Source organism: Seriola dumerili, unplaced genomic scaffold, assembly GCF_002260705.1.
Source record: "Seriola dumerili isolate Sdu_G_001 unplaced genomic scaffold, Sdu_1.0 BDQW01000149.1, whole genome shotgun sequence".
In the NCBI taxonomy this organism is placed as follows: domain Eukaryota; kingdom Metazoa; phylum Chordata; class Actinopteri; order Carangiformes; family Carangidae; genus Seriola; species Seriola dumerili.
The window spans coordinates 18,932,894-18,947,153 of NW_019174404.1; the positions used below are offsets into that span (position 1 = coordinate 18,932,894).

The 14,260-nt window shown below is 41.1% G+C and overlaps 2 protein-coding genes across 2 annotated transcripts in view; one reads left to right on the plus strand and one right to left on the minus strand.

The window, feature by feature from the left end:
• clip4 (CAP-Gly domain containing linker protein family member 4) overlaps nucleotides 1-14,260 on the plus strand; it is a 174,287-nt gene that overhangs the window by 78,680 nt on the left and 81,347 nt on the right. The window lies entirely within an intron of this gene.
• Nucleotides 1-14,260, minus strand: part of alk (ALK receptor tyrosine kinase) — a 321,320-nt gene that overhangs the window by 30,572 nt on the left and 276,488 nt on the right. Inside the window, exons 10-11 of the mRNA XM_022751149.1 lie at nucleotides 13,036-13,130; nucleotides 7,403-7,522 (exon numbers count right to left, since the gene is read on the minus strand). Of these exons, the coding sequence (XP_022606870.1) occupies nucleotides 7,403-7,522; nucleotides 13,036-13,130 (215 nt within the window). The remainder of the gene's footprint in view (nucleotides 1-7,402; nucleotides 7,523-13,035; nucleotides 13,131-14,260) is intronic.

A 14,260-nucleotide genomic window follows, 5' to 3' on the forward strand; every position in this document is an offset into this window, starting at 1 on the left:
AAGCCTATGACTAGAGATTCCAGTATTCACCAGGATCTCTCGCCAAAACCTACTCTCTCTGACAACGGCAGGAAGCTGGTATTTTAAGAATATGTGTACCTGTGTATTTTCCTAGAAACAACGAAATAAGAATATGCACTCTTTTCTGACTAATTATCTCCAGTGGAAAAAGCAAGCAATTGAGCAATTGTGCTTTCACAGTAAAGAGTAATGTGTTTTTGGGATGTAATAATTTCTAGTGCCTGTTTCTGTCACTGCCAGTCCAAATGATGACTAGCACTGCTGCTGAAATCTGGATGGACTGCATGTCGAGCATCCGATTTGTCAGTCTGATCCTCGTGATTGCTTTGGTCCAAGGGCACCCCGTAAGTGATCCACCATCAGTAATTCATACTGAGCTCCACTCCGTCTCCCCACAAGCATTTCTTTTGATTTTGGTAAAGTGTTGCCAGCAGAGACAATTTCAAACAGGCTGATACTTTGAAAAACACTCTGAAACACCTCTATGGTAACGGAACGATTTGGAGTTTAGCCTGGTCTTAGCAAATGCACTCCTACTGTAAAAAACAATTGTGGGGTGACTGGAGCTCTGTCTGGCTCCCATCCAGCAGCAGTAAATTGATCCCCCGAGTCAGTATTTTCAACACCCAGCTAGGTAAAAAGAGTTAAGACAGCTGGGAATAAATCCATCTCTGGAGCAGAAAAGCCCTCCAAAGCCAAACAGTGCTTTAAATGCAAATCTTACTGTATTTAATGGGTTACTCTGAGATGGCAATCAGTTAAGGTTGGACAAGCTAAAGAGAAAGACGTGACAGTAAGATATAGTCTGAATTTTGTATCTCAATTTAGTTTTTCTTATATGGAGAAGTGAATTCTTGGCTGTTTGATATGAATGAGATCCTTGTTATGTAGAGTGAGCTTGACTTTTTGACATTAGTGTAGCTAGTGTTGAAAATAGCAAAGTCTTACGTTCGATTTCTCTCTTCCGTCTCTCTAGGGTACGGGTGCTTTCACACTTCAACCCAGCTCATTGATGGGCCATCGATATGAGCGAGTTCTTACGCACACACACACACAAACACGTGCACTTGGCAGAACAAACAAAAACAAGATGTGCTCTCACAGAAGATAGTCTTCTCTAATAAGTGGTGTGCAGCTGTGCACACTCGTCAGCTCTTCTGACCAGCAACACACATGCACACACTCATGTACACATACCGATTCGGACATACACACACAAACATCCCTGGGGAAACTCCTTTTCTGTGAACTTTGCCACTGGTGGTATGCTATGATCATAACAAACATTGTCCTCAAAGAAGGGGCCAATGCTGTACACTGTCATCAGTGAGGAATTAATACAGATGAGTCGAATAAGACGGAGACAGAGACAAAGAGTCAAAGGGAGAGAGCGAGACTCACAGTTTAGAAAAATCTCTCTGATATGATTGCAATACTGACAGTAATGTTCCAGCAGTTGTTATCTCCTCAGAACATTATTAAACAAGACACATTAAGCATGTCATTCTCTATGAATGACAAAGGCAGCGCTTAGGCCAATCTGTAACAAGTAAACAAGCACCCAATTATGTCTACAGTGTGAGTAGTTCTAAATTGCCAGAATGAAGCGATGAGATTCTTTCAGTTCTATGAAAAATTGATGAGAAATATCCAAGAAATTGTATGCAGCGAGAGACAGATGGACTGTCAAATGGACATATGGACAGCACCTTCATCGCTCAGTGCAAGAAGGCATTTTGTGCCAAACTGCTATTTGAGGCATACATGCTCTAATGTTTTTACACTTTAGCCATGATTGGGTTAGCTTGGTTCCACATCATTTCTTTCCCCGTTTGGAAAAACTGAGCCAATCAGAACTTTGCAGGCTGGACTAAGGCCACGTTCAGACAAACAGCGGACCTGTGTAAAAAAACGCAGCCAACCACACCAGGCACTAATGCAAGCAGCTGAGGTGGTAATGGCTCCAGCAAAACAACGGCCGCTTACAAATAAGGACGTCCTCTACTTATGGCAGAGAAAAATCTGTTCTTCGCAATTCTTACATCTCTACACTACTAATATTTTTCTGTTTTTCTTTGGGGTTTACAGGGAAAAGAATCATCAGTTTTGTTATCACTATCTTGAAAACAATTTAGTTTAGCATAATGTTTCTTTGATCGAGATGACAAATGTTAAGTTAAGTTAAATGCTCGTATCCACCACTGTAAATGATGTGGATGGGACGGATATGCCAGTCACTACCAACTGGTTGGGGCAAAACAGGTGATTCAGTCTAATTATCAGACTATTGAGCCACAACTTGACATGATTAACAGAATAACTATTCGCAGCGGTAACAGACAAACAACGGACAAACACTGTGGCTCAACGTCTTGTGCTCCCTGTGTTGTCTGCACCGCTGCTTTTCATTCAAAAGCAAAGCACTTCAAATGCATGTGATAACCTGTTTTTCAATGCTATCCCTTTTCATCCCCGAATTAATGAAATTCCACTTTAACTTTAAAAGACAACTACATGAACCCCAGACATACTGTAGTTAAAAAGAAACACACAATTTACACTGATTTCTTTCTTAGCATATATCCACCTTATCCAGTGACAGTTGTCCTCCATGGGCTGGCCATTAGAAAGATGGATCAAGGTTGGCACACCGTGAATGCACTTGAATGCTAAATACAAAGCTTACAGAGCACCCGAGTCCAATTAATTACAAAAGCCTCTTTTGCATGGCACTGCTCGTTATCAGTCTCATATCTGTCTTACTGACTAATGTTCTCCCTCCAAAACCCAAAGTAACAACAACTAGCTCACTGATTGCCGCAGGCCAGTGTATATGAACAAGTAAACAATGAGGCAAAGACTAATTAGTGAGCACGTAATGGCCAAAACGCCTTTACTGCATGCAGCATTCAGGGACCGACATCTGCTGTCATTTATTTTCAAGAGCCAATCAGATTGCTTCAGTCACCATGCCATTTTTTTTATTTTGTGTGTGACACAAAATAATAAATAATAATTATAATAATAATAGGAAAACAGACACAATAAGCATGACAAAGATGGCATAAAAGACAAAATGATGACATGAAGATAAATAAATTAGACACACTGGACGGAAATACACACAATAAACATAAAGTAGCTATAATCGGGTATGATGCTTAATGTAATGATAAGAGTCAGGAGTGGAGATTAGGTTAGAACAGGAATGTGTGGGTAATGTGTGTTTATGTATATATATATGTGTTTAGCATTGTTGTTTGATAGCAACAAGTTATCACAATTACACCAAGTGATGGTAGTTAATATAATAACAATTCTATATATCAATAGAAGAAAAACAAAAAGAAGAGATCAACCACGTTATGATAATCAAAAGCAAGAGAGAATGAATAAAGAAAATGAGCCTTATATCTTTGATTTGTTGCAAGTCTACTCCATAAAACTGTGTGCTTTTTGTTGTTGTCTGTTATATGAGCGGAAGTGGAACACTTTGATATGAAAATGTGCCGTCTGTTCAAAGAGGCTAATGCTTGTACATCCTGCTACATTTTTGCAGAAAAGGTGTAAATATAATGACATTTTTTTGCATCGTGACAGTGTATTGTGTTGTTTTATCATCTTAAAAGAACCTGGAAACACAAATCTTAGTCATTCACACACCCACACACATACACACTCTTATACAGTGAATGGCCAGAGAAAAATATGCCCAGAGCTTTTTTTTTTTGAGGTTAGCGACGCATTCCTTTCCCATCAGGAGAAGTAATCACAGAAAGAAAGGGAAGCCAGCTCATCTAGGTGGACTTTTTCACTCCTCACCCCCCCCCCAAAGCAACTGATGAGTCAGCAGAGAGGGTGGGTGCCACACAGAAGGGCAGTGGTGAGAAATGAAAGTGCCTGGTGCCAGAATAGTGGGAAATCAATGGAGATGAGGGGAAAGGACTAGAAGAAAGAAAAATAATTAAGGTGAAGTTATGGTGAAGAAAAAAAAGAAGAGCAGGAACAAGAAGTGGGACAGCAGACTAAGATCTGGGTAACGCTGACGGATAAGACGGCAGTAATGGGAAGTAACAGACAGTCAATAACAGCTTTTAAATGATGGGAAACAAATGGAGAAACAAAAAGGAACTAAATGTGCCAGGCCCAGATATGGTGGCAGAGAGAGTGGAAAGATGAAGGGGAGAGTGAGAGGAGACAAGAGACGTTGACGTTTGGTGGGGTTAATCATTGAGCGTGTCGGGGGAAGAAGACAGCCTTGTTGGAGTGACAGGTCTGCTGAGCTAAAACTCTCATCAGGGTTGCCGTCCTGCCCTGCAGACGTCAAAGCATCAGCTGCAGAAGTGGAGACGGGGAGAAGGGAGACGCTTGGAGAATGTTAACCATTCAAGGCAGTTTTTGAAATGACCAACATATCACTGCAAGTTCAACTTCTTTCCCCAGAGTTAATATCTATGATAATTACAAGGGCAAGCGCAGTGTGATCGTAAAAGTCCCATGTTTCTCTGAGGAGATTTAAGTCTGCTGGCTTTATTGTAACCATACTGAGTATTACCTGTGTAATCACATTACAGGTTCTATATTTCACAATCAGAAAACCCTTGCAGTTCACTTAACGGTGGCCAATAAGTGAAATGCAGCCAACATCCTGTTGCTCGCGCTTCTGTCCGCTCACATTACAGAAGTAGGCACGAGCGAGCATCTTGGGCACTGGCCAAAACAGTGATGTGATGGTTGGACTGGGAAAGAAATTCAGCCCTTTGCGGCGGTTAGAAGGAGCCAATTTACCAGGAGCATAAGAAGGAGCAGTTGCCCCCAGACCTTGTTGAGTTCTGAATGTGATTAAATAGGATTGCAGATGAAAGACCGGCAGCGACGTAACAGCGAGTGCAGGGAAGGAATTTCTACCAGCGGCGGCGTGACGCTCTAGACCTATCTGCTGGAACACACATGTGGCATGCTCTCATGCACGTCCCCAATAGCAGGCACACAGAGAGGACTGGTAAAGAGACTGGCAGAGACCGTAGAAACTTAAAGGATCTCTTGAAGGTCCACTAGCCCACTGATATTTTTCTGATAGTCCTGACGGCCAGCTTGACTACATGAGACTGAATGTCATTGAGCCTCCATCTTGTTGATAGACGAGGTAACTAAAGTCCTTCATCTCTGGCATGGTGCTGAAATGTGTGGAGAGGTTTGGCTAGATGCAAGACTACAGTTTGACTAGCATTATGTTAGTCTGAAACAGGATTTATAAAGCGTTATATTGTTATCATGATGCTAATGTTGACCCCAGTTTTCCAATGACATCAATAACTTTCCATGTGGCCTGACAGGCTTCACTGGATAAAACTTTTTTTTGTTCTGTGTTTACGTGGAGTTTGTGCAGGGAGCCGTTTCTTGGCGTAAGCAGACTCCACTTCTATGCCAACATTAGCTAGTGTTGCCTACTGCTGGCACTAAGGGAGCAAATGAGAGTCATAAACATCATGTCCTATGGATCTTATTGAAAATTCATCCCAAGTCCTTAACACTGAAATCAATAGGCTACATGTTAACTGTCTCACATTCTTTGGAATAGCATTATCATCAATCATTTGTTGCTGCTCTTGAAGCAAAATTGTTGTACCAAACTCTTCTATGTGAAATACTCTTACATAATATTAATATTGTATTTAAAATGTTTCCTCAAGAGCAAGAGTGCTTCCTGCTCAGCAGTAAAGATTTGACTGAGTAGCCTTTGTTTGCTGACTGACCCGTTCCTGTAGCTCCAGTTCAGTGCATAATCCTGTAAAGTTATCAAATCATATTAGCCAACCAAACATTAGTCTGATCTTTTACTATCCCCATTTGACCGTCTAGAGACAAATAGGCCTCTCTGTGTTCAAGTTGGAGGAGTGACCCACATCATAGACATTTAATCAGACAAATCGCTGCACAAGAAGAGCCACAAGTTTCACTGAGGGCTGCTGTTCAGCGTTGTTGTTGTTGTGTCTGAACATCAGCCTACTTTTTGTCATGTGCGTGAGGCACTGTTTGCCCTAGCTGGTACTTATTAACCGCTGTTGAGCAGATTTAATAGTATACGTTAAATCTGCAGTGCACTGACAGTGAGAGAACTTCTGACCAACTCTTCAGGCTTAATTTATCAGTGATTTCTCCCATGTATTGTGAATTCACTTTATTTTTGGCACTTTCTTTTCCACACCAGTGCGAAGGAAAGTAAAGCTTTCAGACATATTTTCAAATTGCCTATGAGACAGATTAAAGCTTAAGACCAATGTTGGGCATAAAAATGGTCAGCTAGTTTGTTTTATGCATTTTAGCACTAAGTTCTTGGGATATAGAAATATAATGTATGACTAGTTATTTTTTACTCATGGAGGCTCAAAATATATGTTGGCTGTGGTCTTTGCGGTGTGTTCGAATGCAACTTGGCGATGTAAAGCGGAAAATGTGTCAGGAACCACAGTATGAGAGTGTGATTCATCTAACCAGTTTCAAATAGAAGGACAGTCTCCAGACCCAACAAAATTGGTTTGATGGGCTTTAACAGTGAATGAATGTAATAAAATCCTTCTGTGCTGTCTGGGACAGAAAACACGATATAGTTGAATGCACTTACAATCCTAAACACAGTTCATACCAGTCATCTCTTTGGAGTGGAAAGCAGTCCTCAAAGTCACATTTGTTCAGCATTTGACTAAGAAGTGTGAAGTATACATGCTTAGCAAATTATTTCTGAGGATTATTCAATATAGTGTTACTCTAAAATGGCAGTGCCTGATATGTTACAGCAGAGAAGTCCGGTATACCTCAAGCACTTCAAAGATACTAGCTGGAGAAATGTGTTTTAGCGCTGGTTTGATATGAAAGTAACTCTAACTTATGACTTTAAATATAGAAACTGAACCTGTGCTTGTCTTTACCCTTTTGAAGCAGGGAAGAGAGAGAGTATGAGGTGGAAAATGTCAAGTCTGTGTAACTGGTTCCACTGACATTCTCAGGAGACAAATTGGAGGATTTTACACTTCAAAACTGCCTGTCCTGCTCCATTTAATGCCAAAGGAGATCTCAGCAGCACTCACGCAGATGTGATGTGGTAAAGACCAGTAGGGGGCACACTTACGTTGTTGCAGCCCATACATTGTGCCATGCTCAGCACGTGTACAGTAATTGTGAATCATTAATGCATGCAAGCGTACGTGTGTATGAGTTTGATGTGTGAGCAGAGAGGAGAGCAGGAAAGACAAAGAGAGCCAGAAGGCATACATACAGAAAATGTCAATGTGGAGAATATTCTCCTTCAGGGTGGAGGGCATTCACATCTGAGCTTCACTCACACTTTCAGTTTAACTGTGGCAATCAGGCTCATACTTACAGTAGTCTGCGGTGGGGAAGTTCATCAAAGGGCTTCCGATGGATGTGGCTGTAGTCTTGATAGTCGGTCTAAACGGCAGCCTGGTTGTGTTTGTGACCACTGGTGGGAATTCGCCGTTGGCTGAAAAGTAATGTAATGCATTTATTGAAAAGGCTGCTTTCTTTCTTTCTTTCTTTCTTTCTTTCATGAGCAGCAGTGAAATCCTGTTGGTGTTGCACTGAAGAACTGCATAAGCACAGCATCTGCAGACCACTCACTGGCACAGAAAAAGTGAAGCCACCAGCAGAGGTCATTCTTTCATTTGTACCACCAATGGCTACAGAAGGAGTAGACTGCATAAATCCTGCTCCTCTCCATCTCTCCCCATCTCTATCTGTTCCTACAGTAGATGTGTGAGCACATTCAGTCTGGGTGTTTTGTAGCAATCCATCAGGCCTCCAGCCCCTCCACTTTCTCGGGACTGAGATCACAAGCTTGCTGGTACCTTGATCCCTTCCCATCAAATTCTCACCCAAAATTAAGTCTTCCAGGCAAACAGCTGGCTGATTGGCTGTTATGGCTCAAGATAGAGGAACCTTTTTTTTTCATCAAAGATGCTGAAGTAGTAGGAAGTGGTTGGATGCTGACCTGAAATGAAATAAAGAGTCACCTGTCACCATTCTCTAGTTTTCAGTAGAGATGGAGAAACAGGAGCTCCCATGGTTGCTTGACTGGATCACTGAGTAGATGAATGACTTTCTTTGATTAGGTCCATGCACTGCAATCAGTGCTAAAAAAGACTGCCCTGAATGGTTTTAAAGAAAGCTGCTGCCACATCTGATCGGGGACTGTAGAGGCTACAGGACCAATCAATGCAACCCTGTCTGCCGAACATAACGAAATACTATTCCAGTATTTACTTGGGGAACTTCAGAAATGACAAAATAAATGTCCAACAACAGTATTATAACACCAAGAGGACAAAATATATTGAAATCTTACATTTAAATAAGTATTTGATCAAAATAGTCATTGGAGACATCCCAGAACAAGTATCATTTCCCTCTACTTGTGTGACGTGCACATAAAATGATCAACCCCAGACCCAGAAATGTTCAGCTTAGCTGCTACAAAAGTGTCTGGGACTTTAACTCTTTTTACAAGGAAAGGCCATGTTTTGTTCTGTCCAGCATCTTGTTTCTTTGATGCTTTGTTCTGTAGAAAGAAAGCTCTCAGTGGCTCTGTTGCAAGATGACCCTTGTTGGTTTCTGTGAAAACGGAGGACTTTTGTACAACTGAGATTCAGGGACGTCAGATAAGGTTCACTGCGGTTTGCAGTCTTGATAATGCTGCCATCACACAATGATATGACACTTAACAGAGGCATGGTTTCAGATCTTGATCTGCTGCTATTCTTCTGGTCCTGTCTCTGATTCATAACTTTCATAACAAAAGATACAGTACATACCACCCACAGAGCCAGGACTCCCTTGTCAGCTTTAGAACAGTAGAAATCATTACTGTTTCAGCTTGACTGCCACAATGCTTCAGTCTATCAATGCCAATGAGCCTTTTATTAAATACTTTCAATGTGCTCAGTGTAGATACTTGAGGCCTGCAAACAATGCATTGTAAATGATACTCCATGTGCATGCGACCTGCATATGAAGTCCTATTTTTGTCTTGCATTTGGAAAAGACTTTTGAGAGGACAATTACATGGTTTCAGGGGCTATTTGCATTTCATACAACAAGAGAAAAGAGAAGGTTTCTAGTTGTAGCCTTGTAGAGCGGCAGAACAGCAGACAGTTTGTTTACACTGCTGCTGCCTGATATTCTCCATAGAATAGCCCTGGATGGCAAACATCAGCAAAGTGTCAACTAAAGGTTTCATGAGAATATTTTCATTCACTTGCTTTGCTCTTCTAAGCCACAACTATTCCTGAAGTAAAAAGTCGCAGCTCCATATATCACCAGCCACCCAATGATGAGCAGGTGCTGTTTCCAAGATGAGCAGGTGCTGTTTCCAGTTGCCTGCGGTAAATTTCAAGCAGAAATCCGACTACGAGTTTCCTAATTGTGACAGGCCAATGAGATGCCCACACTGTGTCATTTGCCTCCTTGGTGAAAACAAATCATGTCTGCCTTCCCATCATTGCCATCATTCTGGCGGTATCAGGGGACAAAAACAAGACTTTTCATCTTTATCCCTGTAATCATTTCACCGCAAAAACAATCCCTGTTTTCCATCCTGGCTCCCCTGTCACCTCAGCCTGAAAGCTCAACGTTTAAGACAATATGGCAGGGAGCTCCCTCAACAGCTGAATGGTTTGGAAAGCTACTATGTGGCAGCACTCCATTTGGTCAGACAAAACCTTCTCACTTTGACTCAGAGCAAACAACTTATTATTTGTGCTTGAGTTGAAATTTCACCAATGGTCTCCTGGGTGATGTATCATTAAAGGACAGTTTGATTTGATTTGAATTCTGCAGTTTGTCTTTAAAGGTACATCAAAGCTGTGCACTGAGTCTGACAGCTTTAGCTGGTGGTCTCCAACGAAACTTTCTTTGGGGTAAAGTAATCTTTTAATTTTGGATTCAAAGCTTAAAAAAACCTTAGCAACGATTACCTAAAATCTGCCAGCAAAAAAATCAATAGCTCATTCCCCAGTCCTGTAATCCTCAAATAAATATGATCATCTAAGTCTCCACTGCTTGGGAGCTTTGATATAGACAGGGGTTATGTGCAGATTTGATGGCTCACATACGGCAAAAGGATGACTGTAATGTTTGATTGTTTGGGCCATTAGAAGAACTTTACAAAACACTGTCTCTCTATGACTCTTAGATTTGTTATGTGTACACAAGTAAAGCAACTTTTTATATCTTCAACAAAGTCACTAATAAGGTTCACTTCATTGCTATTCTGAGCATGGTGGAAAACTCTACAGAAGGGCTATGGAACAGAGAGGGCTGGAGCACAGAGCATTGGTATGCTGCTGCAGCAAGAGAAGGACTCAGCAGGTCCACCATAGAGCAGCATGAACCAGAGGGCAGGGCAACAGCCGGCGTGGCTGTCACTGTTCATTAGCAGGGCGCCGTAAGCTACCTGAAGCCCACCAGAGGCCAGCACCGGGAGGTGGGTTGGGGGGGCACCTCGTTACCACCCAGCCACGAATCCCAAAATATCTCGAGATTGCAGCAGCTCTGAGATACATCTACACTACAGAGGACAAAAACTGTATTATATTATACATAGTCTACTATTGGATTCCTAATCTGTTTACTTGCACATACTTGAAGCTGCTTGTTCAGCTGATTGTTCATCCAGTTGTTGCTATGCACATAAGAGACCGAGGTGGCTGATATACCTGGGAGAGAGCACATTTGAATAAACTACTTTAAATTAGACTCATATGTCATCACTGAATACACTGAGGGACTGTAGAGAATGTATACTTACTAGACCATGCTGTATCACTCAGCACCCACAGGTGCAGGTGATGATGAATAAAACAAATACATCTACTATTTATTATCTGTATTACACACTTTACCATGACAGATAACACAAATACTATAGCCCGCCAAGACACATACAGTACACAGCTGGAATAGGAAAACTGACTGGACCTTCACTGTAAGTCTTTATGTGTGACTTTTTATGGGTAAAAAACAGCCTGTTTTCATATTGCCTTCAGTCCTACACATCCAATTATTTCCATCCAAATCTCTATTTTCGCAATGGCAAATTACTGAGAAGCATTGAATCGACTATGCAGTAATGTCAAGGACTCGCTACTGTGGAGCAACATTCACAGTGTGATGTTTGGGGATCTCTATAGAAGCAGCTGGTGCTGCTGTTACTGTAGCGTGGGATGAAGTGATGGTACGTGGCAGAGAGAAAAGGATGAACTTCCTGTGCTGTCTAGCCCAATAAAGTAATTTAATGATGCTGGTGAAGATAAAATGATAAAACTGACAGCCAGGTCCAACACCTGAAGGGCAATGGATGCATCATCAAACACACATGCATTCCAAACTATAAATCACACTAAAGTCTAGAGAAGAGTAGGAAAAAGGCCACGGATGGCTGAACTTCTGCATAATGTGTTTGCAGTATGTTTTCCGACCAAAACATATTACAGGGCTGTGTCATAATGCTCTGGGATCCATCATGTTAATCACACACAGTGATCACTCATGGAAGCGACGCCTTTTGCTGAGCTTCAGCATTTCCTATCAACTGGTCTGACTGATAGGTGATAAAATGTTTCAAGTGTCAAGTGTGGCTGTAGGTAATGGATACCTGGCCCAGATTAAGAACTTGCCATCTGGAAAGTGAGCAAAGCGGGGACAGATGATCCTTCAGAGCTGCCCGACCAGTGCTCCTGCTCCAGAGGACATGAAACACAAATTGGTGTGCAAATATCTCCTGGAAAATGTCATCTCCTTAAATAAAGAGCCCCTAACCCAATAAGCCTGCTGATACAGGGCGACTAGACCAACAGCAATTTCTCACATCTTATTCAGCTGATGAACCTATGTTATCTGATTGCATTTTACAGTTAGGGCAATAGTGCTGAGATTATATCTGCTGCTGATGAATAAATTCATCATAATCATCATCTAAAGGTGAATTGGAAATACATTATGTGTGCCAGTCACATCAGTCATTTCTTATTTTACATTTGAACTGGTATCTAAACAATGTGCTTCCACAGCTGTTATCATTCACAGCAGTATTGATCTTTCTTACATTCATCTTTAATCCATGTAGTGACAATACTAAACCAAAACCTTCTCACCTTGAAAAAAACATTGACAGCCTCAGTTTTATAATCTACCCAGCATCACAAAGCATCCCTGTCAGTGACATCCCTGCCCCCTGCCTCTTGAGTTTAATTCTTGGGCAAGGTGTAGTCAGTTTAATACTGTTCCATTTTAACACTCTTCTCATTGTCAGAGCTACATTCATGTATAGAGATGCTCAGACATTACTATTCCTGTCACTGTTCAAACAGGTTCCTCCACGTAGGCAGAGATGTGTGCGGGGGGAGGGCACTGAACTCCAAACCTTTCATTTTTGATGGCAGACTTGGTTGTCATCTTACACTTGTTTTTATACTGATAAACCATCTCAATCATAACGCAAAAATATCTGGAAACGTCATGCAAGGTTTGACCTTCATAAGCCTGCAGCACAACATTAGAACACAAACCCCTCTCAATCAGCAAGCTGTATTATGGTTGATTTTGACTGTTCTGACATTTCAGGACACTTCAGAGGTTCTTTAAGAGACTGAACGAAGAAACATAATGATATATATCACTTCTATGCAAGGCTGCGATACATTCGATAAAGATCATTTCTAGAGAGAAGTAGAGGTCATGGACATGATAAGATTTTTAAAATGCATTTTAATAGTATTGACTCAGAATTGCCAAATGTTTAGAGTTAAACAAAAGAGGACAATGAAATGTATAAATAAATCATGGATAAGTCAGTTATTGATGAATTCTCCCACTCAAATTTTATACACTATACACTTTCCATTTTTCCCCATTGTTTGATTCCATTCATTTAACCAAGGTCTGATGAAGTAAGAGTGAAATAAGAAAGAATCAACATTTTTATAGTTTTTTAGTACTCACATGCCAGGAAGCAGTCCATACTGAAAGAGATGTTGTCAAGAGAGATGGCTGAACCGGGTCCAGGCCCATCCTCTGTGCTAAACTGCAGCCAGAACCTGTGGAGGGACAGAGCTGTTGTAACTACCTTACAACCTGTGAATGGTTGGATAGCTTCTGACGGAAATGATGCAAGGAAGACTTTATCATGCTTTAAGAAAAATACCACTGAGGTTTGGCTTTCGAGGGTGTGCATTGTGTGCCTTATGACAGCTTAGTCAGTACTGTCAAGAACTATTCACTATCTCTTTTAGCAGAGACAAAAGAGCACGGTTTGACTGCAGACAGGGATGAAACACATTTTCTGCTTCCAAATTAAATACTTTGATGCACAAAATAATTTAGGCAGACACAGTTACACAAACAGGGTATGAGATATATGTCTCAAACCTTTAAAGTAATAGTTTGACATTTTGGTATATTTGCCTCTGTGCTTTCTTGCTGAGATTCAAATGAGAAGATCAACATCGTTCTCATACTGTATCTGTCTGATAACTATGAAGGGGGAGCCAGCAGTTGGTTTGGTTAGCTCAGCTAAGCTCAGCGTAAAGACTGGTAACAGAGGAAAATGCTTGTCTCTACCCAAAGTAACAAAATCCACCCACCAGCCCCTCTTAATCTCACTAAACAACATGTTACGTTTTCTTTGCTGGACCAGTTGATAGGAAACGGAGAAGTCAATGGATTGAACAATATACAAGCTGTTCATTTGTGATGTTTAGAGGATCTGGCAGGGTAGGTTGATTTTGAGTCTGGTTAGCTGTCTACATCTAGTCTTTATTCTAAACTAAGATAACCAGCTGCTCACTCCAGCTTCATATTCATCCTACAGGCACAAGAGTGGTATCAAACTCTCAGGCAAGAAAGGGAATAAGCGTATTTCCCAAAAATGGAAATGGTTTTGTGGTTGCAGAGTTTACTTTATTTTATCTATTTCTATCTTTAAGACAGTGATGCTCACAAGAAGTGATTGGGCTTCCTGTGGCTGTAACAGTCAGGAACATAACCTACACTGAGTTCTAAATCAAAAAGCATTTCTCTCCAACACCATCACTCAGTCAGATTGGAGCTTTGTATCTGTCAATTGCAACATTTAATATGACAATTGTTGCTTAAACTTGATGATAATCATATTGTATCTCTGTTCTCGCTGTCAACCCAGAGGTTCTCAAAGCAAAACCACTCATGC